General features: G+C 42.8%; 1 protein-coding gene across 7 annotated transcripts in view; it reads left to right on the forward strand.

The window, feature by feature from the left end:
- Window positions 1–27376, forward strand: part of LOC135110584 (pleckstrin homology domain-containing family G member 5-like) — a 222862-nt gene that overhangs the window by 89387 nt on the left and 106099 nt on the right. For all 7 annotated transcript variants that reach the window (XM_064023052.1, XM_064023053.1, XM_064023048.1 and 4 more), the window contains 2 exons: window positions 1820–1975; window positions 11001–11092. In XM_064023052.1, coding sequence (XP_063879122.1) covers window positions 1820–1975; window positions 11001–11092 — 248 coding nt within the window. The remainder of the gene's footprint in view (window positions 1–1819; window positions 1976–11000; window positions 11093–27376) is intronic.

Genomic DNA, 27376 nt, shown 5'->3' on the forward strand with positions numbered 1-27376 from the left:
TTCTCCTCCTACTCCTCCTGCTCTTCTTCCTCTTCCACTTCATATGCTTCATCTCCGTCTCTCTCTCTCTCTCTCTCTCTCTCCTTCTCTCTCTCTCTCTCTCTCTCTCTCTCTCTCTCTCTCTCTCTCTCTCTCTCTCTCTCTCTCTCTCTCTCTCTCTCTCTCTCTCTCTCTCTCTCTCTCTCTCTCTCTCCTCTATATGTAAGACTAAAATTATTACAGTTTAAACACACAGAGAAAATTGTCATGGTCATTAATCACTAAAACAATGATAATGTCACAGTTCATTTTTGTATTATATTTACATTTTAAGTTTAATTCTATGCGTTGGAATAAATAAAAAAAAGAAAAGTTGAAATTGAAATCATATAATTGTGATGTGCGGTCATTATATGTTTAAATAGTGTGACAATTGGTTTCATTCGCTAATAGAGGAGCGGGAGAGCGCCGTAACGTGATTATTGGACTCTAGTTATTTCTCGTTATCACTGTGATGTTTTTTTTTTTTTTTTTCGAGAATATTTCGAGAGAACTGCAGCATCGCCATGTCTCTCCTCACTAACACAAGCCACCCTCGCTCTTCTCCCCGTCACTCCTCTGTGCTCTTGGTGTTTTCGGGCGTGCATTGTCTTGCCTTTGTGGCCGCTGCGAGTCTGTGTTGTGGGCGGTGATTGGTGCTTTGCTTTGCCTCTTTGACCTTCATTACCGCGCAGGGACGGACGACAGGTGACCGCAACACCTGGGGAGAATGAAAATAGAGCACAAGTCTAGGGAAAAACATGTGTGGTGTGTTTCTAAAAGCTTCATGTAATCTAAGGCTCTGTTTGGCACATGAAGGGTATACACACACACACACACACACACACACACACACACACACACACACACACACACACACACACACACACACACACACACACACACACACACACACACACACACACACACACACACACACACACACACACACACACACACACACACACAATAAGCGTGACGAGACAAAAATTATAGAACTTTATACTTTGTTCTTTGTTTTGGATTTCTGGACGACAGTTCCCACAATTATATCCAGTTGAAATTCCTTCCCTTCCTGAGCCTGGGAATGTAAAAAACCATAATACTTTTGTGGAGAGAGAGAGAGAGAGAGAGAGAGAGAGAGAGAGAGAGAGAGAGAGAGAGAGAGAGAGAGAGAGAGAGAGAGAGAGAGAGAGAGAGAGAGAGAAAGTTGGGGGGAGTGGCTCATGAAGACAGGAATCTGGTTTTTCTTTCGTGGGAATGAGAGAATATTGAATGAGGTTCGAGTGCTTTTAGATGTTATCGTGTGTGTGTGTGTGTGTGTGTGTGTGTGTGTGTTGGAGGGGATGGGAGGCCGTTAGCGAGTGAAGATATTTCCTATAGTCGAAGTTTCATTATGCATGTTTGAGTTTGTCTCGCATATCATTCCGATCTTACTTTCTGTCCCTTCTTCCTTTGTCATCTTGCAATATGTCACACCCCGTCCACGTACGTCTTTACTCTCTTCATCCACGCCCTTGACTCGTCCTCCTTTCCTTAGCGACACTAGCGAGTTTCTCCTTGTGTCAACTTTGGTATTGCTTTTGTCGACGTATCTCACTTCATACCCTCTTGTCTTGTCTGTCCTTTCCTTGCGCTCCTCGCCTTCCTTCTCTCCTCTTCTCTTAGTCACTTGCAATCGTCTATACCTTATTTTTTTTAACAACCCCTTGCATTCAACCACACTTATGTTCCCTTCCGTCCTCTCTCCTTTGCTTCATTTCCATCCTTGTCTCACTGTCACTTTTCTTCTCCTTTGCAGGGCCGCAGCAAGAGTCTCACGCACATCGACACCTTAGAAGACTCCGGGATGCTGCTCTCGGGGGAGGAGATGGAGGGTCGGGAGGGCGCCACAGACAAGCTGGGCGTGCCTGACCCCCACTCCATCAGGCGCAGGAAGCTGTCCCTCGCCACAAAGGTCAGTGCTCCTCCGCCAGTTCATTGGAAGATGTTTATTTGATCTTTTGCATAAACCTTCATGTATTTCTTTGAGTGGTTGATGTCTCCTGGCAGTGGCATTACAATATTCAAGGACTTAGTTTTTGTACTGGTGTAGCTAAGACGCTTTAAGGTTACTGGAAATGTTTGCCTGTTTTCTATTATATTCAGAGCTTATTTGGTGTTTTATTAACTACAGATGAATTTAATATTATGGCAGATGGTAGTGAATCTCATATATATACTAGCAGGAATTGAGTTTTAAGGGTTGATAAAATAATCACAGAATAACATAATAATAATAATAGTATGTGCCAAATGGTCTTCCTCCTGTTATTCTTGGCACGAACATGATACCCTTGAACACGTTCCCAGGGGCACAACCAGCCTCCTTATCTTCTCGTGACTGAACACTCAAGTATAAAGCAAATAATAATATTCTCCTCGCCACTAGATTCCTCCCCTTCTTTATGAAACTTCATCTTAATATGCCGCTGTTTTATCATCCCCTCACGTCCCTTCAGTGTCAGCATTATTCGAAAGCACTTTAGACGCTCGTGACCGCTCACTGCTTCCTGCCCCAAAGCTTCACAAACACCAAAATTCATGCACGCACAGTTCATGAGTCTATTGATATCTCACAGCCCTCGCACACACTGGCAAAAAACAAGCAAACAAACAAACAAACATCTGTCATCCACAAAAACACGTCCATCATGCATTAGATTCGCAATTTTCCGCCAGTTGCTCGTCAGGCAAAGTGAGACGTGACATTTGAGCATCTAAATTAAGCCACAAGGGGATGTACGGCGCGTAATAAAGGTTAAGTCACGTTTGTGTTAATGTCTCGACGTCCCAACAAGTGATAAACTCAGGCCTTGAAGAGAAGAGGAGGGGAAGGGGACACAAAGGAAAGGAAAGGAAAATTAAGCAGGAGGAGAAGGAAAAAATGGAATGAGGGAAGGTGAAACAAAGAGGAATAAGAAAAGTAATAAGAAAAGGAAGTAAGGAAGGAAGAGATGGTAGATCATTTGTTCTCCACTTAGCAGAATGCAATTCCCTGCAGTGGGTTTTTCAGATGTCTTCCATACATTTTCTCTAGTATCAACAGATTCTCCACTATTGTTGCACGTTTAACTTTATTGTAAATGACACACACAATATAATGAACCTTTGCCCTTAACTTTTCACCTTTCTGTTATACTTGCTCCCATTTTTTTTTTTTTTTTTTTTTTTTTGTCTCCTTCGCTCAGAAACCAGTGCTTGAATTCTTCCATAATTATACCTCTCCCTTAGAATGGTATAATTAATTGAAAGTCTTTAGTCATCTTTCATCACGCCTTATAAAACTTTCCACCATGCTCTGTTTTACTCCTCTCATACTCATAATGCATATAAAACTCATAATGTTCTTCACATCATCATAAGTATTGTTTTAAGCCGAAAGATTTTCATGTTCCCCTTACTTTATAATCCATTCTATTCCATCTCTCTGCCCTCTGAAAATACTCCCTGTAAGAGGCCAATGCCGTTAAGAGTACGAGCTATGAACAGGAAAGGATTGGGTAGGGAAGAGTGGGCGATAGGTTACATAAGCTGCGTTAGACACATTATTCCGATCCGCTAGTCAGTGCGTAGCGACGGAAATTGACGCCAAGTTATTTATGGCATGAGAATCTTCTTCCCATCCTCATCGGAATATGTAAAGTTTGATATAGTACATGGGAAGGTATAGTGACTTACTTGCGTAGTGTGTATCTTGCTTTTAGGCTCAAATTCTGCTTGTTTATTTTGGTGATTCCTGGAGAGTTTTTCACACACATCCCGCGCCAGAAAGTTGTGTCGCTGCGTCGCTTTCTTAAATTGCTGCTCGTTGGTTTTCATGAAGGTCACCATTTTTTTGTCGTCTTACCTCTCCTCCTCCTCCTCCTCCTCCTCCTCCTCCTCCTCCTCCTCCTCCTCCTCCTCCTCCTCCTCCTCCTCCTCCTCCTCCTCTTATACGTCAGTGCCTCTTCCTGCTAACTTTCCTCCTTTACTTCCTTCCTATCTTACTGCTACAAATGAGCTCTCCCTCTACCAGGTCTCCTTCTCCTCCTCGACCTCCGCCTCCGCATCCTAATCTCCTACTCCTCTTCCTTATACTCTCTTGCTTTTTCCTCCTCTTCTTCCTCTTCCTCCTCCTCCTTCCACACCCTTGTTCTCAAAGTTCGTATGAATAATATCACAATTAATTACAAGACACGGCGCGTCGGACCACGAAGAATAGGTTAAAATGGAACTAATCTTTTGGAAATATGCTGAAATATAATTAATCTCTGACAATGACAAAATTGAGTTAATCTTCTACGTTGACATTGTCTAAATTGGTTTCAACGAGACAGAAAACTAAGTCTGAGCAACAGTAATACCAATTGTAGCAGTAGTTGTTGTGGTGGTAGTAGTAGTAGTAGTAGTAGTAGTAGTAGTAGTAATAGGAGAAAAAGGAGGAAGGAAGGTAGGGAAACGAACATTTTTCCGTAGGAGGCGGAGAAGGAAGAGGAAGAGAAAAGATAAGAGAGAAAGAAAGGGAAAATTTTGTAGTAGTAGTAGTAGTAGTAGTAGTAATATGAGAAAGAGGAGGAGGAAGGAAAGAAAGTAGAAAAACAAACATTTTTCCGTAGGAGGCGGAGAAGGAAGAGGAAGAAAAAAAGATAGGAGAGAAAGAAAGGGAAGATTTTTTCCTAAGCTGTACATTCTGTGCGGTCCTCTCATGTGTCATATTTTTCCCCATCCCATACGTTTCCCTTTTCAAGTACGTAACAGATCCCTTCCCTTTATCGCTTCTATTTTTTCCCCTTGAGCGCTTCCTCACCAATCGACACGTCTCCCCTCACTGGCTTCGTTGTGTCCCTTCCTCTTCCTCTTCGTTTTTTTCCTACCATTCGATCCTTACTATCTTTCCGATATTTTTTTCCATTGGCTTCTTTGGTTACTTTCTCTTTTTTCTGTGTTTCCTCTTCCCTCCGCTTCTCATATCCTCTCCTCCTCCTCCTCCTCCTCTGCCTCCTCTTATTTCATCTCGTTTTCATTTTCCTGGGCGGGGAAGCGGGTGAGAGCTTGCCTTGTCTACAGTAACTTGGATTGAAGACTTGATTTCTTTGCGCCAAAAATATGAAAGTGGGTGAGTTATCGTGGTGCTTCGTGTGTGTGTGTGTGTGTGTGTGTGTGTGTGTGTGTGTTCCAGTTCGTGATGCCCTGACCTTCCCTGGAATTTCCCGAAGTCTCTTAATCCGAGCTAGAGAGAGAGAGAGAGAGAGAGAGAGAGAGAGAGAGAGAGAGAGAGAGAGAGAGAGGGAGAGAGAGTAGAATTAATCCGACGTAATGAATTCCACGTGAAAAGTCTCTCCCGGATTCCTCGTCACAAGGGAAAGTGAAACAGGAACTCTGAGCGGATTTGGAACAGAGAAATCCAACATACACGAAGCACAGTTCCATCTTGATATTTTTAGAAGTTACTGAGCTTTAAAAAGACATTTCCATAGTTTTACTGATAATTTAACAAGGAGTCTATCATTACTGGAGGAAAAAAAACACGATTATTTTCTGAGGCTTCTGTTATAAATGCTCCAAGGATTTTAGCATAATGGGTCACAGTATCACGCTCGCACAAAGGACTGTCTTTATAGTTAGTGTACAGTATCAGCTTACCGCCTCCCGTTACCCTCTTTTTAGGTAACGGCATCAATAAATAACAAGTTTAATGACTCTCTTCTGGTAAAGGGTTTATCGTTTCATCGTTCAAAGTGAATGGGTGACTTTTTAGTACATTTTTTATCATCTAAGTTTTTTTTATTTTTTTTTTATGAAATGCTTATAAGAGTTTTTAGTGTTCTTTTTAATACTTCATATCCTCTTATGTTTTAATTACTTTTCAACTTTTTTTTTTTTGCGTTTTCTCCTTTTCTTTTAATTTATCTTTCGTTTCTCTTTCTTGATATCAGTCCACGTTGCGTAACCAGGAAAAGTACCGACCTGTTTCCTTCTTTCTTGTCTTCCGTCCTGCACAATTTGTCTTGTCCTTGCCGATTGGACTTGACTGGGAACACACACACACACACACACACACACACACACACACACACACACACACACACACACACACACACACACACACACACACACACACACACACACACACACACACACACACACACACACACACACACACACACACACACACACACACACCACACACACACACACACACACACACACACACTTTCCCTGGCAACGAAACAGTAGCAGAAGAACCTCTTTCCCTGGTAATAAAACACCTGGTGCACCATTTTACTTACCTAACAGTAGAGTGGTTTCCTTTACCGCTTCCCCTTTTCTGCCCACACAGCTTAACATCCTCGAGAACCACTGATCTTTCCGAGACGAGGAATTCCACATTTACTCGTATTACTAGTGCTGTATTACAAAGTTTCCTTTCCTTAATGAGAAAATTGTTACTTCCAACCCCTGACTACAGTTACACACAGACACACAGACGTACTCTCCCATCTTACCTAACTTCACGCCACCTACACGCAGTTTAAGGGTTATTAGTTTCCTTGTAGCGCCTCACCTGTCTTTGAGTGAAATTTTCATTCCCTTGACTCTCTTTGGAACGTAGACATAAAGGAACCGATTCTATTTTTCCATCATTCAGATTCCCACTTGACCTTAAAACCTACGCCTGTGACCCTTAAACCTTCACATCAGAAGGAATAATGTGTGTGTGTGTGTGTATTTTGCACTTGACCCTTCCTGCCTTAAAAAAAAAAAAAAAAATCTCATCCCTTCCAGTTTGCCTTTGTTTATGCTCAGTCTTTCATCTCATTGTCTGGTAACAAGCGCACCCACACAGACACAACCCCATCTCTCTCTCTCTCTCTCTCTCTCTCTCTCTCTCTCTCTCTCTCTCTCTCTCTCTCTCTCTCTCTCTCTCTCTCTCTCTCTCTCTCTCTCTCTCTCTCTCTCTCTCAATCACGTAATGCGTAAAAGTTTAATTAAAAAGACGAAAGCTTCCCACAATTCTATCTTAAGCCAATCAGGGGTTCGGAGAGCAGTAAAATTTTTCCTCGTTAGCAAGGCATTACCACCTAGCCTGACAATCCTGAAGGCAACTTGAAACTAAAACCGGTGAATTTGAAGAGACCTTGAAGATGCAAACGCTTAATTGATCTTCGAATATTTTCCTTTATTTTGTGGCCCAAGAAGTGTAACCGTAAAGGAAAGGAGGCACTGAAACACAGATGCAGAAATTAGAACACTAAAATCCAGATGTTGAAGCGAGGCCGTGAAGTGGGGACCTGAGAGAGAGAGAGAGAGAGAGAGAGAGAGAGAGAGAGAGAGAGAGAGAGAGAGAGAGAGAGAGAGAGAGAGAGAGCAAAGAAGAATATAAAGTCAAGCATCACTAATTAACCTTTTGGTCCGTTCTCCGTTTCCTTCGTATTTTCATCAGCTTTTCCCGAGAGTTTCTTAATTAATGGTTCCTAAAGAGCCAATAAGAGCAAATTGATTCTGGCGAGAGAGAGAGAGAGAGAGAGAGAGAGAGAGAGAGAGAGAGAGAGAGAGAGAGAGAGAGAGAGAGAGAGATTATGGAACACACACACACACACACACACACACACACACACACACACACACACACACACACACACACACACACACACACACACACACACACACACACACACACACACACACACACACACACACAAATACACAAACATACACATAACACTCGGTCTAATAACTAGTGCGACCGTATTAATGTGTTTATCCAGACACAAAGGGGAGAGAGAGAGAGAGAGAGAGAGAGAGAGAGAGAGAGAGAGAGAGAGAGAGAGAGAGAGAGAGAGAGAGAGAGAGAGAGAGAGAGTTAAAAGATTAATTTCAGGGAGTGAATGGAAACACGAGAAGGAAAGGAGAGAAGAAGAAAGGATTGTGGGAAGGCCGGAGAGAGAGAGAGAGAGAGAGAGAGAGAGAGAGAGAGAGAGAGAGAGAGAGAGAGAGAGAGAGAGAGAGAATGACCTCAAAAGGGTCTCAATTTATTTCCTTCTCAAATGGGTCACACAAAGGAAGTGTTTCGCATTCAACCTGTGTGTGTGTGTGTGTGTGTGTGTGTGTGTGTGTGTGTGTGTGTGTGTGTGTGTGTGTGTGTGTGTGTGTGTCGGTATTATTATGCATATGTATGTATGTATGTATAAATCACCAAGTTTTATGTGTATACACGCTTGTAAGGAGGTCTTGTGTGGTGGAGACTGAATATACTTTTCTTCCTTCTTTTCTTCTTCGTCCCTCTTTTCTTCTTCCTCCCTCCTTTTCTTTTTCCTCATTTCTTTTCTTCTTCCTCCTTCTCCTTCTTCTCTTCTTTCTCCTTTTCCAGTTCTACCACCGGCAGCAATAACACCAACACCTCACTGGCGCTGCAATGTCGCCGAGAAGAGATGAAAATAAATATATTAATACGACAAGGGACACATCTCAGAGGGAAAATATTTATATCTACTGCAAAGCAAGCGAGTATTAATCTTTTTTGTCACTGTGGCGGGGCACTTAATAACTTGTGGCGGCTTCCTGTGACACACTTTGTTGACGAGCTGGGGAATTTTGGGGTTCTGTTCCGAGAATGATTAGTAATAGATAGAAATGTAGATCGATTCGAAACAAAATGAGGCATGGCAGGCATTTGATGTAAAGAGAAGGATATATACTGATACTTCAAATAGAAAATGGAAACAGACAGATACAAGCATTTGACGTAGAGAGAGAGACATTTGAAATAGAAAAGGGAAACTGACAGATATAGCATTTAGCGTAGAGAGATAAACATTTGAAATAGAAATAAAGATTTGAAATAGAAGGATAGACACACATTTGAAACAGAAAGGGATAGACAAACATTTTACATACAAAAGAACAAAAAGACAGACACAATTTTAGCAAAAAACAAGAGACAGACATATGAAATAGAGCTAGATATCTGAGATGCAGAGAAAAAAAGAGATAACTGCCCAGAGGTATATAGAGACAGAAACAGCTGACAGGGAAGAAGGCAGGCATGCACACTTACTCTTGTCATGACTCGAATGAAATTGAATCCATCCGAGTTAATGTTAATGATCCTAACATTGATAGTGACGCTGGGAAAAGCCTTGTCCTCCAATAATGATAAGGTTAGGTGCCTCTTCCACCGTCTTCCTTTGGTTGGAAAATGAAAACACTGCAAGAAGACTGAGCGTCTGAAGAAGTGAGGCAATTTCAGTGAGAGAAGAATATAATAAAAGTTCAACAGTTTTTAAGATTTCCCAGTTAGACATGAGAGAGAGAGAGAGAGAGAGAGAGAGAGAGAGAGAGAGAGAGAGAGAGAGAGAGAGAGAGAGAGAGAGAGAGAGAGAGAGAGAGAGAGAGAGAGAGAGAGAGAGAGAGAGAGAGAGAGAGAGAGAGAGAGAGAGATGAGCAGCCCTGAAGAAAGGGTAAAAAAAGAAATGAAAAAGGAGGAAGCGGAGGAGGAGGAGAAGCTGGAGGAGGAGAAGCTGAGAGTTCCGTACACACACTCTCAAAAATCTTAATGATATAATTTTGCAGCGCTCACTTTTCTTTTCCCTTTCATCTGTTTTAATAAAAGCTGAAGACAGAGTTGGGAATGCCCTTTTAACTCACACAAGTTGCTCTCCACCTGCCACACCTTGTCTTGGCTTGGCTATTTGGGAAGACCTTGCTAGGCACAGCTACATCACAGGTATATCAGTGGCTGGCTATGGTCAAGTTTGGTGTTGTGTGATCCGCCTCCTGCCGTCTCCCATCCACCACACACACTCTAGGCGAGAAGAGCAGCCCGCCACTCTCCTGCCAGGCTAATGTGCGCGCAGACGGTCCACAGACAGCACCATGGCAAGACCTCTCACCTTACTAAATTACTCCTCGCACCTGGTGATGTAGTGGCGGTATTCCAGGTGAAGCCTTGGCAGGGTGTTCTTTCTGCGCGGTGAAATCATTCATCAACATTCACGCCGCGCTGTCGGCCGCTGCTTCAAGCTTAATTTAACTCAAGAATGAAGGTGGGAAAGCAATTACATTGTTGTTGGCCGCCACGCGCTGCCGGGCGGGAGCAAGTCTCGTCAGTCGAGCAGCAGCAGTGGACCACCTCACAGCAGACGGGAATATCTCGCTAATTACGTTATACCTAATTACGTAGTGGGATGCGCCTCACTCGCCCTTCCCGTGTTAATTATTTACGTTCTGGCATAAAATATGGGCAGTCTGCCGCTCGTTATTATGAACTGTGATTATAAACTTTTTTTCTTTCGAGAGTAATTTTTTATTCTGTCGACGTGTTCAACAGACTCCGACACACAGCACACAACCTCATTTGTATATTTTATTTGTTTATTTATTTATTTGTTTATTTATTTATTCATTTATTTATTTACTTATTTAATTTTTTTTTTTTTTGCTCATTTCACATTGACAGGTGGTAATCGTGTATGGCAGCAGGGCGAGCAAGGTGTTCATCTGGGGCTTCACATGTAAACAAGATCAACCTGATTATTGTCTTGTCCTTCATTCTTGAAGACCCATATGAATTTTCAATTATTTACGTCTCTCTCTCTCTCTCTCTCTCTCTCTCTCTCTCTCTCTCTCTCTCTCTCTCTCTCTCTCTCTCTCTCTCTCTCTCTCTCTCTCTCTCTCTCTCTCTCTCTCTCTCTCTCTCTCTCTCTCTCTCTCTCTCTCTCTCTCTCTCTCTCTCTCTCTCTCTCTCTCTCTCTCTGAGATGAGCCATAAATCTATTAACCGACAACATTAAACATCATACGAGTTAAAAATAAAATAAAAAAGACTCTCCATTTCACTTTATTCCATGACATTAGCCAGTACACATTCAGGTTAAGCTGTTCATTCTTTACTTTCCACCTTGTTCCGTGACGTCTGGTGAAGGCACTGACGACTCGCTAACATTTGCCTCTCCTGTGCAGGTGTCGAGCTGCGAGTACCTGGCGCTGGTGCTGGAATGTTACGACGAACCCTTGGAGGAGTTCGTGCAAGCCACCCGCGGCACATCCCTCAGGTAGGTGCCTCATGACGTCAGCTGCCTCCTTCCTTTGTGGTGGTTTCGTATTATCACCTGACTCCTTCTCTTCTTCCTTCATCCTGGTTTTGTGTATCACCTTCATGCTACCTTTATCTTATTCTCTCTTCTTCCGTCCCGTCTTGAAAGCAGCATCACTATCCTTCCTTCCTTCTTCTTGGCTTCATATTATCCCCAGACTTTTTTTTTCTTCCCTCTCGGTTTCAAAACATTACAAGACATCGTATATTTCTCTCACGCTGGCTTTAAAACATTATCAGGGTCCTTCTCTCTTTCATCCTAGCTTTGTTATCACCTGTCTCCTTCCTTCCTTCATCCTGGGCTCAAAACAAACCCCCCTTTCTACATCTACCTTAATTACATAACTATGGCTTCTTCTTTCCCTCCTCCATCCTAGCTTGGTTTATAGTTTTCTCTTATCTCCCCCTCGGGCATGTATAGGCCTCTTTCCTCTCCCTCAGGCCTCACTCGTCTCCTTTAGATAAGCTTTTAATCCTCCGGGCGAGTTGTTTCTCTGCCCTCAGGTAAGTGGCCTCGCCCGCCGCTGCCTCACTTCCTCCTTGAGTGCAGCACAGCATTAAAGATAATTTTCCCTCGCGGCCTCCAAGGGACAGGTTAATTTAGGCAAGTGCGTTAGAGAGAGAGAGAGAGAGAGAGAGAGAGAGAGAGAGAGAGAGAGAGAGAGAGAGAGAGAGAGAGAGAGAGAGAGAGAGAGAGAGAGAGAGAGAGAGAGAGAGAGAAGAAAGTTCCTGTCAGGTTGTTGTTACGTACTTGCAAATCTCATTACGTCTCCCCGCCGCAGTAACCCCTGGGCTGCGTCACCTCGTTACGGTCCTGTTAGCGTCACACCCTTCCTTTCCCTGGAGGTGTGCAGCCCAAGGGACGCCCCGGCCTGGTGACTGAACCTTTGATATTGCGTTCTCTCTCTCTCTCTCTCTCTCTCTCTCTCTCTCTCTCTCTCTCTCTCTCTCTCTCTCTCTCTCTCTCTCTCTCTCTCTCTCTCTCTCTCTCTCTCTCTCTCTCTCTCTCTCTCTCTCTCTCTCTCTCTCTCTCTCTCTCTCTCTCTCTCTCTCTCTCTCTGAAACACGCCTGGTAGGATACTATAATCTTACTGGTTCTTGGAATTATATTATGTTGCTTCTCCTCGCTTCGTCTGTCTCACTTAAACACACACACACACACACACACACACACACACACACACACACACACACACACACACACACACACACACACACACACACATAGAGAGAAAGAGAGAGGGACAGAGAGAGAGAGAGAGAGAGAGAGAGAGAGAGAGAGAGAGAGAGAGAGAGAGAGAGATAATCTTATCTCCAGTGAAGTTTTCTAGAAGAGTTATAAAGGGAATCTGAAGGATCTGAAGGGTAGCCTGGAATTAAAAATGACCCTTCTATTTATGTGATGTGTGTGTGTGTGTGTGTGTGTGTGTGTGTGTGTGTGTGTGTGTGTGTGTGTGTGTATAAATTCCCAATAATCAAGTTAATTGTAGTACGAGTATCTAGTTTCCTCTTATCTCATGTTCCTGCTAATACTATGAATATAATCTGCTTGAGTTATTAGGCCAGTCTGTGGTAGTCATTATTATTATTAAAGTAGTAGTAGTTGCAGTAGATTATGATATCGGTGACAACAATTATAAAGTTAATGGGATTCAAGCATGTAAGAAAGCTGGTACTGGTTTTTGGCTCCTCTCTTAAGGACACTACTTGTTCGTTCACTGGTGTCTCCCTTTAACATGAGTGGTGTTGCGTCCATGTATCACACCGCGGCGAGGGAAGGAGGCGGAGGGCGGCGGGTTGCGGGGGAAAGGATCCTCGTAGAAGCGTCTCAGGAGGCTTTTGGTGGCCGGATATCGTCTCGCGAGAGAAGGAAAGATATGGCGCTTGAAGCGAAAAAGATCCGAGAAGATGAAACATCATTTCGTCACCCTCGTTTTATAGGAAAGGAAATAGTGTAGGTGGTGTGATGACATTCTTGCTGCAGGAGATGGTGCACTTCCCTGATGGCACCATTCAAAGGGAAGACCAAGCTCGCTCACCTTGCAAGAGTGGATTACGAGGAATACCAGAAGGAAGTGAGCGTTGTCCCCCACTTACTTTGCTCGTGTAGGAGGGAAATGTGTGAAGTTTCAGCGGAAAGAGGCGATGAGTGTGAGAGCGTCATGATTCGTCTGCTGCGGCTTCCATACTGTTGCCGTGTGATCCCAGACGCCGAGGTGGACAGGACAACTTGAATGGGCTGGGACACAGCACGGGGGATCGGTCGTCCCTGAGGAGCGCGGCTGGCTTATTCTTGCTACTTTTGGCTTCTCATATTTGCCTTTCCTCCGAGGACAGGAAGCCACAGTCCCCTAAAGTAACTTACGCGACGAGATGTAATTTTCATAACGTGGTTACCGAGGATAAAGAAGAAACATTGTTGCCTCGCTGCCCTGAGAGACACGGTGTGGGGTGGAGCACCGCGACACTCCAGAGAATCGACCCAGTGCCACACAGTCCAGCTTTGCCTTCCCTGTGGCGAGTTATCACAGCACTCCAATTTAGTTTAACGGCAACGACGTGCCTTGGAAATGGACTGCGTAACGTTATGGTCAGCTAAGGATGAAAAAGATGACGTAAACCTCCATCACTTTAAGAATTTATTGGAGGACATGAATGAAATGTATTGGAGCACAGGTAATAATACTAAAGACACATAGACCTCATACGATCCATTTGTGCAACCTGTATTTTCAAGATACTAATGTTCAGTATTCCAAACATCATCCCTGCACCTCCAAAACGTTCTGGCTCAATAACCCTAAACTGCAGCTTAATTCACAGCTTTCAACTCATCAGACTCACGATCTTCGATGACCACAGTTCCTTCACATCCAGTCACCCCCCATGCCCCTCTACTCCCTGACCCCTTCTCTACCCCCCGGATGTGATGTAGCATTGAGGCGGTGAACCGTATCCCATTGGTGTGTTGGAGCAAGATTAAGTTTCCCATTTAGAAGGCCAATTAATCGTGCGGGTGGGGCAGTGGCGCGGCAGTGAGGAGGCCTGGGAGCTGTGGGCTGCTTTCTTTGGCTGTGGAGGCCGCGCAGGGCAGACTAACTCACCACAACGCACATAAACCACTTCTGCATATCAGTTTTCCTTCTCTGATTTACTTTGGCTCTGTGTGCTGCTATAGTACCTTATAATGCAATATACTTTAGCCTTTTTTTTATCTATTTTCTTGATTTGTGTTCTTGTTTTGCTCAATCGTATTCATGCGCTATAAGAAAGTTTTTGCTACTTACCTTGTGTCTCTCCGTTTTCTGTTTTTTTTTTGTTTCTTGGCCTCAGCTTATTTTCTTACCTTCTCTTTTCTCTTATACAAATATTTTATCTTCAGCTGCTTTGCTTCACACTCATATCGTTACTTTTGCCCTCCATAAATAACGCTTTCAGTGTGTCATATATTTTACATGTTTATCTCTTTTAGTGCATTAGTGTTTCCATAAATACAAGGGGAAACTAAAGCAACGCATATTAGGGGACAGAGACAAATCTTCTTCAGTGTCAGAGGAAGGGAGAGGAGGAGTGGAAGGGAGCGACGAGGGTGAGGCGGAAAATCAGATCCGTTCTGGCCCTGTTGTTTTAGTGTGGAAAGAAAAAACAAACATATCAGAGTTGGAATCGAATGGAATACCTAAGAAAATATGTGAATTCCCGGAGGGTTTACAGCCGAGGACAAACTGGCACAAAGCTGCGCGTGTAGAAACAACACTATTGAGACCAAACTCAAATATTCTCCTCTGTTTTGTGTCCGTCTGTTTCAACATTAGCTTATTAACATGAAAGTTGTATTCACTTAATTACTTCCTCACATAACCCCACGCACTTCACGTCCTTCATACAGACCAGCAGCTAAGTTTTTTTTTTTTTTTCTGCATTTTTTTCCCTGCTGTGCTAATTAACACGTATGCGACACATAGAGTAATCTTTAATTCACCCCAGTGACGACACATTCGTGACTCGCGGTGCTCAGTGGCTGTGTAATAGTCATTAACAGGGGAATACTTAATCTACCCACTGTCAGGCAATTATTTTTTATCCCCATATACTTATTTTTGTGCTTCAGATTCTTAGTTGTGGCTAGAAGACGAAATAAACCTTTTTTTAATGTATCTATGGTAGCACTTTCTCTTACAATGTTCTGAATGTTGATAAGGGACAAGCATAGCGGTAAAGGCGTTAATGGTGTAAAAACTAATATCGTGATAACTTCTACCTGCATTTTTATCTATGTGGTGCAGTGGATAGCTTCTTATTATGAATCCCCGAGCCTTGATTCGTTTCCACCTTGAGACAGTCAGCGCACAGGTCACCCAGCTGTTTATCTTTCCTTTGGGTTGGTCGAGTATTGGGCAGCTCGGGAAGGTAAGCTGTGTAAACTTGGATATCACTACGGCCCTGTGTCTCGTGGTAAGGGATATTCACCACGGCTTCAAAGGTTAATGAGACGGAAATGAGTGCTGAGGTCATGCGAGTTTATAGCGTATGCCATCTACTTTATCTTTGCTTCTATTTCCGTGAATTATCGTGTCCCCTTCCTGATTCCCCTCTTTATCCTCTGTTATCCCTCCCGTCTTCCTTACTACGATTTCATTTATCTTCCTTATCATCCTCCCTTCCTCATTCTTCCTCCCTTATATCATTTTAATATGTGAACATTCTCTCTCTCTCTCTCTCTCTCTCTCTCTCTCTCTCTCTCTCTCTCTCTCTCTCTCTCTCTCTCTCTCTCTCTCTCTCTCTCTCTCTCTCTCTCTCTCTCTCTCTCTCTCTCTCTCTCTCTCTCTCTCTCTCTCTCTCAGCCTTTATGTGAATACGGATCGTTATTTTAAATCCCCTGCACTTTCTTAACCTTTTCCTTTCTTCCTTCCATTACGTTGCAGGTTCCCCTCACTTCCCTCACTCTCCTTCCCCTCTGTCACCTCACTGAACAAACCTACTTCAGTATTTCCTCCCCTAGATCACTCTTCGTCCCCTCACTCCCCTCGCAGGAAGTTGGAAGGACGAGAAATGTGAAGGGTAACCTGAGGATGGTACGAAATTTCTTAGTGAAGAGGCTGTGAGTGGACCTCGTGCGTTATGGGATATGTCGTTGAGTGTTTAGCGAGGGTATGTTTTCTAGGTATTCATATTTTTCTGGTTAATTTATATTGCTGTTTTGATACGACCGTTTTTTTTTTTTCTGACCTTTTTGTTCTGACCACTAGTGATTATTAAAACAGGAAATATCATAAAAGGAAGAACAGGTTGGAAAAAAAGATTGTCATATTTTGAAATAAAGAGGGGAAGAAAAAAGGTGGTGGTTTTAAGAAAAGTACTGTTAGATATTCAGTGAAATACAAGAGGGGATATATATATATATATATATATATATATATATATATATATATATATATATATATATATATATATATATATATATATATATATATATATATATATATATATATATATATATATATATATATATAATTTTTTTTCACGTGCTGGTATTTTTGTGCTCGTATTTTTATGCTATATCGCTTGCCAGTATTATTTACACGTCAGAAAAGAAAAAAAAAAGGAAAAGTTTTGTATTGTCGAGAGAGAAATATGAATTAACATACCAAAAGTAAAGGGACACAGTTTTGGCGCTTTGTTAACTTTGTAGTGCTGTAATTATCATAGAAAACTCCATTCTTAGTTCTGAATAAAAAAAAAACTATTTTCTACCCATTCTTATTCATGTACCCCAATTAAAATCATAGAAAGAAACACATCATAGCTGGAAAGCTACATTACTTTTTACGCGTCAAGAGAGCAGTACCCGTAGTAGCAGAGCAGGAGAGGGAGCAACAAAACACATTAAAAAGTGTCTGGATGTGCCTAGAGGTGAGAAATAGCTGGAGAGATGGTAATGGTCTCTCGAATGGCGCCACGGAGACAGAGGAATAGTAGGGCGTGGCGTAGAGAGGCTGTGAACTGCTGCGAGGAACAACTAGACTCATACTTAAGGGTGAGTCTTGGACATTTGAATATCGCGTGCATGGTGGTGTGGAAATTTTATGTTAGGGTCTGTAAGCGGGAGATTTCCATAAGGGCGGGAATATTTTCAGCTGTGAGGAATAGCTAGAGTGTATGTAGGATTTTGTTTAATGAGGAGTGGGAGTGTGGGTTTAGATAGTGTGTGTGGAGTGATGGTGTTTTTTTGCGTGGGAGTGTGTGTCTTTTTCTCTGGAACGCGATGAAGTGTGGAAATGTTTCTGGGGGTGAGATAAAAAAGTGTATTAATGTTACTGGGAATGATAGATAGAGGTGTAGGAATCTTTGTGGGAATGGGTTATAGAAGAGTGACATTTTCGTGGGAATAAGATACAGAAGTGTGGGAATTTTGTGGAAGTAAGACTGAGAATTTTATTTTATTTTCTCCAGGTAATGTGATACAGGGAGTGAAAAATCTCTATTGCGATAAGATGCAGAAATGTGAAAATCTCTACAAAACTTAGATAATATTAGTTGTTTTTTTTAAGGAATGGAAAGAAGATGCGAGGGAATAGGAATGGGTGCGCCGGGTGTGGTAAGCTGGAGAAGCGTTAATGCAAAGGGATGATTAGAGTGGGAATGAAAGGGTCGGGAATGGCGGCCAGAGTTGGAATGACGTCAGAAAAATGTACCATTAAACCCTTCCTCCTCCAGCTGGTCCTCTCTTTCCTCCTCGTCTTTATTCGTTCCTTCCACTCTCGTCCTTCGTACTTACTTGCATCTTTTTCTCCTTTTCCCTGAACTGTTCTCTCTTTCCTTCGTTACTCTTGTTTCTTTCCCTTATCTTCTCTCTTCGCTCACTGCCCTCTCCTTGCATCCATTTCTCTTAAGTCTTTCCTCCTTTATTGCCTCTGTTTTTCCCTCATTTTCTTGCGTCTTTATCCCTCCTCCCCTCCCTCACTCGCTCCAGACCTTCATTCATCATTCAGGATTTGTTTTCTTTCTTTTTTTCCCGTTTGTTGCCTCCTTTCCTTTCCTGCCACGCCCCTTTTCTTAACTCTTTTACCCATACTGTGTACCGTCTGCATCCCTCTTTACTTCTCCTCTCCTCCCACTTCATTTCCACCTCACCTGTGCTGTGCCCCGCCTCGCTCTTTCACAGCATTCCAGGTAAAATGGCTGTACGGGTTCTGTGTGTGTTAATGATTACTGAGAACGAGTCTTTATCCTGTTCTTTTTGTAAATATTATTCCTTTATTAATAACTCTCTCTCTCTCTCTCTCTCTCTCTCTCTCTCTCTCTCTCTCTCTCTCTCTCTCTCTCTCTCTCTCTCTCTCTCTCTCTCTCTCTCTCTCTCTCTCTCTCTCTCTCTCTCTCTCTCTCTCTCTCTCTCTCTCTCTCTCTCTCTCTCTCTCTCTCTCTCTCTCTCTCTCTCTCTCTCTCTCTCTCTCTCTCTCTCTCTCTCTCTCTCTCTCTCTCTCACATGATGTAGGAGTATAAAGCTTAGCTGGAGCAGCTGCACGGAAGTACAGTCGGTACCTTAATGTCTTCCCCCGGGACGCGTAATGCTGCCACTGTGAAGGTTATTGGGTCACAAACAACACGACAGCGTGAATATCTTATGCAGCAGCTGCCTGGTTACAAAAGACTCCCCACGTCTTACGCAGCGTCCTTGTCTCTATTATTCATGTTATTTGAAGAATCAACAAAAGTTAGCGGAGCGTGGAAAATACAAGATAATAGAAGCTCCTGTATTAATGAAATATTTAACAGTGTGATGCAATCAGAATCTGTTCTACGCGAATTCTTGAAAATAAAAAATGTTTTGACGCTGTGGGAAATGTTTCAGAGGGACAGTGAGGCGAGAGAGTCGCTTCCGGAAGAGTGCGTCTAGTTTCCGTTCCAAGGGTCAGTCAGGTCCAGCCAGACAATAGCCGTCCAGAACAAAATATAAAAGTGAAAGCTGTGCAGTGTCAAGGAAACAGAACATGTGAAATTCAAAGAGCTGAACAACAAAACATATAGACAGAATATTTTATTGAAAAAGAAAATATTGTGAAACCACAGCATGTAAACAAAACAAATATAACCAGTAGTCACTGCACAAATGCTAATACCAATCCCGTAAACCAAAGGAGCAATCAGCGCGATCCCTGAGGCTCTGGCGCCGCGCAGGTGTGTACGTGTCCGATTCTTTTGCCGGGTCTGCTCACCATCACCTGAACACCTAAACCTGAAAACTCTATTATCACTAACTTCCCTTTGGTCTCCAGCCGCGACCCCTCAAGCTACTCTCGGATTTCTTTTTATTTAGTTTTGATTTTAATTCTCTTTTAAATATTTTGTTGTCCATCACGTTTGCTGTTCTTTCCATAGGTTTCCGCTATCTTGTTTCCTTCCTTTTTTCACGTTTTTTTTTTTTTTCCAAGTACTTTTTTTTATTGCAAATGTATGTGTGTGTGTGTGTGTGTGTGTGTGTGTGTGTGTGTGTGTGTGTGCGTGTGCGCGCGTGTGTGTGTGTGCAGACATTGGGCTTGTCACATCACCAACCATCTTTTTTTCATCACAATGGTCGCTGTCATCATCGTCATAGTCATCAGTATCTTTTTAATCTCTCTCTCTCTCTCTCTCTCTCTCTCTCTCTCTCTCTCTCTCTCTCTCTCTCTCTCTCTCTCTCTCTCTCTCTCTCTCTCTCTCTCTCTCTCTCTCTCTCTCTCTCTCTCTCTCTCTCTCTCTCTCTCTCTCTCTCTCTCTCTCACACACACACACACACACACATTTGCAATAAAGTTTTGATTAGTTTCCGTTTGATTGATACTTTTTATATTTCTCAACTTTAAAACTCATATTCTTTAACTACTATGCCCAGAGGAGTCGCCATCTTCCTCCCTTTCTCCTTCGTCACAGGAACGCCTGGAAAACATCCGAAATCTTCAGCTAACAAAAGTCTTAAACGCAGAGGTTAACTGGCAAAGTTTTTTCATCATTGACTTTCATTGTTTTCTCTATCGCATCTCTGAAACATTTTTTTTTTTCAGTTTGTCTTGGATAGTTTCCCAAATGCGTCCCATTTACATCTGTGGAATGCCGAGCTGCCAAATAAATCGTCCAAAGATGTGTTACAGCACGCACGTGATCGCAGGACACACACACACACACACACACACACACACACACACACACACACACACACACACACACACACACACACACACACACACACACACACACACACACACACACACACACACACACACACACACACACACACACACACACACACCACGCGAGCGATAATCATTATGCAGTCCTAATCAAGTCATGAAAGGCAGAAAATGAATGAGCTTCGCTTGTTAACTTAAGATGTTTAGTCCAAGGAGGCCGTTCCGGGTTCAGGTTGAGCTCTTGGTACATCCTGATCAGCTCTCCATGGTATTTTTTTTTCCATAGAATCACATGGCAAGAACAAATGTCATATGATGCATTGGTCTCATCGAGGGTATCCCGTGAACTAGTACATAGAAATGCTAGTAAAGAGCGGGTAGGAGACATGACAGGATGGTCATTGTTATAACCAGAGAAAGATGGCAACGATTGTGATACATGTGTTGTTTAAAATATCAGCAGCATCATTCCAAGTGGTTGCGTTGGACAAAGAGAACATAACTGCTAAGTAATATTCCAGCTAAGTTTTGCAAGCAAATGTTGTATTGGCAATGAGCTATGTTCTTCTCTGTTTGCTCTTACTTCCCATGACTCACTATCACCGTGCATGGGTTTCCACACGCCATGGCCGTAGGTTCGGCGCGGAGTCAGGCAGGCTGTCTCTTCTGAATAGTTGGAAGGGACGAGGTAAGTTGAGTAACACAAGTCTGCCCTCCGGTGCTGTGACCTTGGCTGTGTTGAAGACTTTCCCAACATTTAATCCTCTTACTCGAGTCCCCATAGACGATGTTGTCGGCAGGCGGTCGCTTATTATGGAAACAGTAAGGCTTTTATTATGGAAAATTATAAAAGTATTTAACATTGCGTCGAAGAGTGCGATAGATATTTGTATTTCCTTTTCTTTAGATGATGAGACTTCCGCCCTGCCCCGCGTAGAGGACATGAATATCGCAGCCTGGCATTAAAGTCCATTGTATTCAGCGAGGGGGCGCCACTATACGTTCCTAATGCGTTTATGCTGCAACATAAATGAGATGAAGGTTTCCCATTCTCTGAACACGGGCTTGGCTGTTCCCTTCAGGGCTGGCTGAATCTGCGGGAAGGGGAGACACGGGGTTACAGATAGGAAGGTAGATGGGTAAATTGATACGTATGTAGGCGTGATTGAATAGCCGGAGAGATATGATAGATTCGTAGATATGGAGAGGTTAAATAACTGTTGTGCTCTCGTTGGTGTGTGTGTGTGTGTGTGTGTGTGTGTGTGTGTGTGTGTGTGTGTGTGTGTGTGTGTGTGTGTTTGTGTTTGTGTATGTTTGTGTGTAAAGCCAGATTAAGATAAGTGAAAAATAAGTGAGAAAAATAATTATCTCTCTCTCTCTCTCTCTCTCTCTCTCTCTCTCTCTCTCTCTCTCTCTCTCTCTCTCTCTCTCTCTCTCTCTCTCTCTCTCTCTCTCTCTCTCTCTCTCTCTCTCTCTCTCTCTCTCTCTCTCTCTCTCTCTCTCTCTCTCTCTCTCTCTCTCTCTCTCTCTCTCTCTCTCTCCTATCCCAGCACAACGCGTCTCCTTTAATACCATAATTCCTGGGTTTTTGCAGCAGGTGATGTATCGCTGAGGCAGCCAATCACGATGCCTCCTCCACCTTCTCCACGATAATGATTGGCGCAAGTGATTCGTGATGAGATGGTTAGCTGTTCGGGTTCTCTCTCTCTCTCTCTCTCTCTCTCTCTCTCTCTCTCTCTCTCTCTCTCTCTCTCTCTCTCTCTCTCTCTCTCTCTCTCTCTCTCTCTCTCTCTCTCTCTCTCTCTCTCTCTCTCTCTCTCTCTTAAAGGCGTATAATTTGTGGTGCGTGCCTTTGCGCTGTGGTTCAATCGTTTCGTTATCCTTGGTAAGAATAATTGTGAAGTGGATGCTAACTGAAGTGTACTTTGGCGGGAGAAAATAACTACTTGCGGAATTTCTGTTTGGTGTGTGTGTGTGTGTGTGTGTGTGTGTGTGTGTGTGTGTGTGTGTGTGTGTGTGTGTGTGTGTGTTTGTATAAATAACTTCATGATATTAAATGCGTTGGATGATGTAGCACTAATAATAATAATAATAATAATAATAATAATAATAATAATATCCCCTCTTCTTCAATGACACTCAACTATCCCCCTCTTCTACACTGAACATCCTCGGTCTGTCCTTTACTTATAATCTGAACTGGAAACTTCACATCTCATCTCTAGCTAAAACAGCTTCCATGAAGTTAGGTGTTCTGAGACGTCTCCGCCAGTTTTTCTCACCCCCGCAGCTGCTAACTCTGTACAAGGGCCTTATCCGTCCATGTATGGAGTATGCTTCACATGTCTGGGGGGTTCCACTCATACTGCTGTTCTAGACAGGGTGGAATCAAAAGCTTTTCGTCTCATCAACTCCTCTCCTCTAACTGACTGTCTTCAGCCTCTCTCTCACCGCCGCAATGTTGCATCTCTAGCTGTCTTCTACCGCTATTTTCATGCTAACTGCTCTTCTGATCTTGCTAACTGCATGCCTCCCCTCCTTCCGCGGCCTCGCTGCACAAGACTTTCTTCTTTCTCTCACTCCTATTCTGTCCACCTCTCTAACGCAAGAGTTAACCAGTATTCTCAATCATTCATCCCTTTCTCTGGTAAACTCTGGAACTCCTTGCCTGCTTCTGTATTTCCACCTTCCTATGACTTGAATTCCTTCAAGAGGGAGGTTTCAAGACACTTATCCACCAATTTTTGACCACTGCTTTGACCCTTTTAGGGACTGGCATTTCAGTGGGCATTTTTTTTTATTAGATTTTTGTTGCCCTTGGCCAGTATCCTTCCTACATAAAAAAAAAAAAAAAAAAAAAAAAAATAATAATAATAATAACAACAACAACAACAATGTCTGCATCCTCCCTTTCACGTGTCCAATTTATTAATTCCATAAATCCTTTCCCCTCACGCCCTTCATTAGAACACACACACACACACGCACACACACACACACACAGTCACTACATAACTCTTCCAGCAGTCGTTATCTCCATTTGCACCATCAACACTGTGTCTCCATTGAGTACTACAGACAGCTTCTAAGCTTCATGAAGTCACCTATTGTTATTCATTATAAATAAATTACAATAACTAGATCTGTAACTCTTTAATCACGAAAAATGCCACCCGTAAACAACCAAAACTCAACATTGATAACTGGAATATAATAAAACTGATGAGTGATAGTAAAAAAAACAAACAAACAAACAAACAAACGGAACATTTCACGATAGCAAATGAAGCACTCGAAAATGTGCAGCGAGAGAGAGGGAAGAAAGAGTGATTGCATTCGAATGTGGTCATGAAAAAGTTTAACACATCACGGGAAGAAGTGGAACACTCACAAATGTGCTGCGAGAGAGAGAGAGAGAGAGAGAGAGAGAGAGAGAGAGAGAGAGAGAGAGAGAGAGAGAGAGAGAGAGAGAGAGAGAGAGAGAAAGTGGCTGCATTCCGCTTATAAATGCTACAAAAACACAAGCCCTCAGGTGACATTTGATTGATGACACTGCTCGGAAGCGACGCGCCTCACTTACCTGTTCGCGGGTCCAATATCTAGCCTGCCCGATAGGTGCTCGCTAATCAATACCCGAGGCTGCGGTTCCAAGGTGTGCTGCGTGGGATCGATTGTGGGGAGTCTGTGTTTGTAGTCATGTGATATTGCGTTATTGTGTCGGTGTGGAGGGGAAGTCTCTCTGTGTGTGTGTGTGTCTGGCTGTCTATATATGTGTCTGTTGTCTGTCTGTCTGTTTGTATTTATTTCACTCTAAGATAAAAAAAAAATTGGCTTTCAGTTTTTTTAGGCCTCCATTTCTTTTTGTAGTTTTAAGACTTTTCTCTTTCTTTACTTGCAATTAGTCGCCTTCTCTCTTTACATTCCTTTGTTTTCTCTCTTAAAATACTTCCTTTTCTTCTCTTTCCCCTACCTGCCTCCCTCCAGCACTCCTCCCCTCCATGCCTCCCTTCACCTCACCCAACAATTCTTCCCTTCCCTCCCACACTGTCTCCTCCTGTTCCCTCCTTCTCTTTCTTGAAAGGAGTATAATTTTTCTTCTTCTGGTGACCTCAGCATTGTGTTAGGTAGATTAGCATTTTAGAAACTTTTGATCCTTAACTTATCTTTTATCACCTGTATCTTTTTGGTTAATACTTACATACATACATACATACATACCTACATACGTACGTAACACATGCTGATACAAAATAGGAGCATTCCTGGAAATCTTCACATATTAATAATACTTAATTAAATCAGCGATGTAATTAAGAAAGGAAATGAAAAATGTGATATTCTTCAAAGGCGTTACTTAACATGAGTCTGCTTCGTGTTCTTCCTCCTTCCTTTCCCTCCGCTCCTCGCCCGTCTTCCTTCCATAAGCTTATGTTTCTCTCTCTCTCTCTCTCTCTCTCTCTCTCTCTCTCTCTCTCTCTCTCTCTCTCTCTCTCTCTCTCTCTCTCTCTCTCTCTCTCTCTCTCTCTCTCTCTCTCTCTCTCTCTCTCTCTCTCTCTCTCTCTCTCTCTCTCTCTCTTAACTCACTTTCCCACTACCACCTCCACATCTCCTCCTCCCCTTCTCCTCTCGTTCCCTAAATCTTTATTTCCGGACCCTTCTCTCCTTTCCTATTCTGTCTCCATCTTCTTACCCTCCTCTCCCGTTCCATCCTCTCACTCTCCTCCCCTCCTTCCCAACTCTTTCCTCTTCTCCCCATCCCTCCCCCATTCTCTCCTGTCTCCCCTCCTTTCATGTCATGACGTCAGTGGGCGAGGACACGTGATCCGCCTGTGAAAGAAAATAGAGACTAGTTTCTCTTTTTCTTCCCCACTTTGATTCGAGCCTTCTTTTTTAAACCCTTCTTGGACGATCCTCTCGCTGGGAATTACACGACTCTTAGAAACACATTACTGAGCGTGAAACTCCGCCTCGTCCTGTAATGTCCGAGGAAAAGACCTGTAACTCCTTCAGTGTCGTGGCTTTGTTTTTTTTCTTTTTTTCTGTGTTTCATTGGAGGATTTGTTAAGCTTGTTGTGTAATGCCTGGGGAAACATTCTTCAACTCACTCAATACCAAGGCTCCTTAAAGTTGGAAATGACCAGTTGTAGCGTAGGGATTAATGTCAGCTTAACTTTTTTTCCATCTTTCCTTAGTATCACTCCGCTAGGTGGCGTGTCTTCCGGTGGCAGATAAGGGTATATGTAGGAAAAACTGTACCAATATTTTAACCCTCGCATACTGCACTGAATAAGATAGACTCATGGATGTGTGAAGAAAAAACCGTATACATATTTTAAACCTTACATACGTATTGGGCTGAATAAGATAGCCCAGTATGATATGTATAAAGGAAACTGTATATTAAGCTTTACGTATTGGGTTGGATAACGTGCCACAAAAGCATCTTACGAGAAATCTGGCTGGAAAGTGACGATATTGCACTAACGTTCCTCTTCACTGCACCCTCACCCTCTACTTGTGTTGTCTTTCCCCGAGGAGCGTGACTGCCAACTCCGCATCTCAACTCTTGTTAAGGCAGCTTTCATGAACTTTGGCGTCTTCAATCAGTGTCTCTTCCCCTCTTGGATGTTAGTTCTGTATCAGGGTCTCGTCTGCCTTGCACTGAGTACCGTCCCTCTCGCCTGCAGGACTCCGCTTAGCAAATTTAACAGCGCAAAGTCAAAGGCTGCTCATTCATGAACTCTCCTTTATCCGTTTTCAGTATCTAATCATCATTATCTTCAGCAGAGTTATGATAAGCGTATGGATGTATTAGAGTCAAGGTAAAGACAGACAGACAGATAGATAGGCGGATAAATAGATGGTTTATTAGATAGACAGGTAAGTTAGATAGATTAGATATAATAATAGATAATGTCTGGTGTTTAATGGCGGGTGAAATATGTTAGTTTGCTCTTCGTGATTCAGAGTCGTTATTCCTTGTCCTCGTGGCTCGTTTACCGACTGGAAAGTTATATTAAAATGAAATTGCTCCTCCTCCTCCTCCTCTTCATACTCTTCGAGGTTGCGTTCGTTATTCTCGTCCTAAGTTTTACCACCACAACCATCATCATCATCATCATTATTATCCTCCTCCTCCTCCTCATTATCATCTTCGTCTTCGTCTTCGTCTTTTTCTCCTTCTCCTTATTCTCCTCTTTCTCCTTTCTCTCCTACCCCTCGTCCTCCTTCACGTCTAATCATATCCTCCTTCACATTTCCCTTTCTCTGTCCGTCCCTTGCACTCTTCACTTCTGTATCCACGCCCAATCACTTCATAAAGTACAAGGAAGTGGCACTAAATTGCTCCCCCATCAGTGAGAGGAGAGACTAAAGTACCCTGTTCTCATTTCCCTGGAGGAGAGATAAGAGAAGGACGTGATGCAAGATATCAAGGTTTTAAGTAGAATTATAAAATGGTGCACTAGACTTTCCCTGTAAAGCCAACGTGGTAAACAGATGTAATGCCGTAATAGCCACGGATCTTGTCACTCACTGGCATTATTTTCAAAGGACGCAAATGTTTATTCGTTTTTTTTTTTTTTCATGTTGGTGTGGAGTTCTTCTTTAACCTATCACTAGACATTTGAAGGGATATGAAAACGGTTGTAACTTCCACCGCAGTCTGTTAAAAATTATGGATCTCTGTGAGTGTTTTAAATGTCTTCCTTCTAAGTAGCGCAGAAAACAACACACTGCTTCTGCTCTTGGGAAACTTGCAATATTACTCTGATCTTTTTATCCTTAGTACGTGCAGTGCGTGTGCGGGAGACAGGAGTGAACTGGAAGGAGCCTCGTCAAGTTTTGGACCTGTTCTCTTTCTACCAGCAAAGATCTGTGGAATCGAAAAGTCAAATGAAAATTGTCATCTTGTTCTCAACCAAACGAATCTCCATTTTGCGGCTTCATCCATTTTGTTCCTCTCTTCTGTTCATTCCCTCACTTTATTTCCATTCTCATACATTTCTCTCTCTCTCTCTCTCTCTCTCTCTCTCTCTCTCTCTCTCTCTCTCTCTCTCTCTCTCTCTCTCTCTCTC

Source organism: Scylla paramamosain, chromosome 20 (assembly GCF_035594125.1).
Source record: "Scylla paramamosain isolate STU-SP2022 chromosome 20, ASM3559412v1, whole genome shotgun sequence".
NCBI lineage: Eukaryota > Metazoa > Arthropoda > Malacostraca > Decapoda > Portunidae > Scylla > Scylla paramamosain.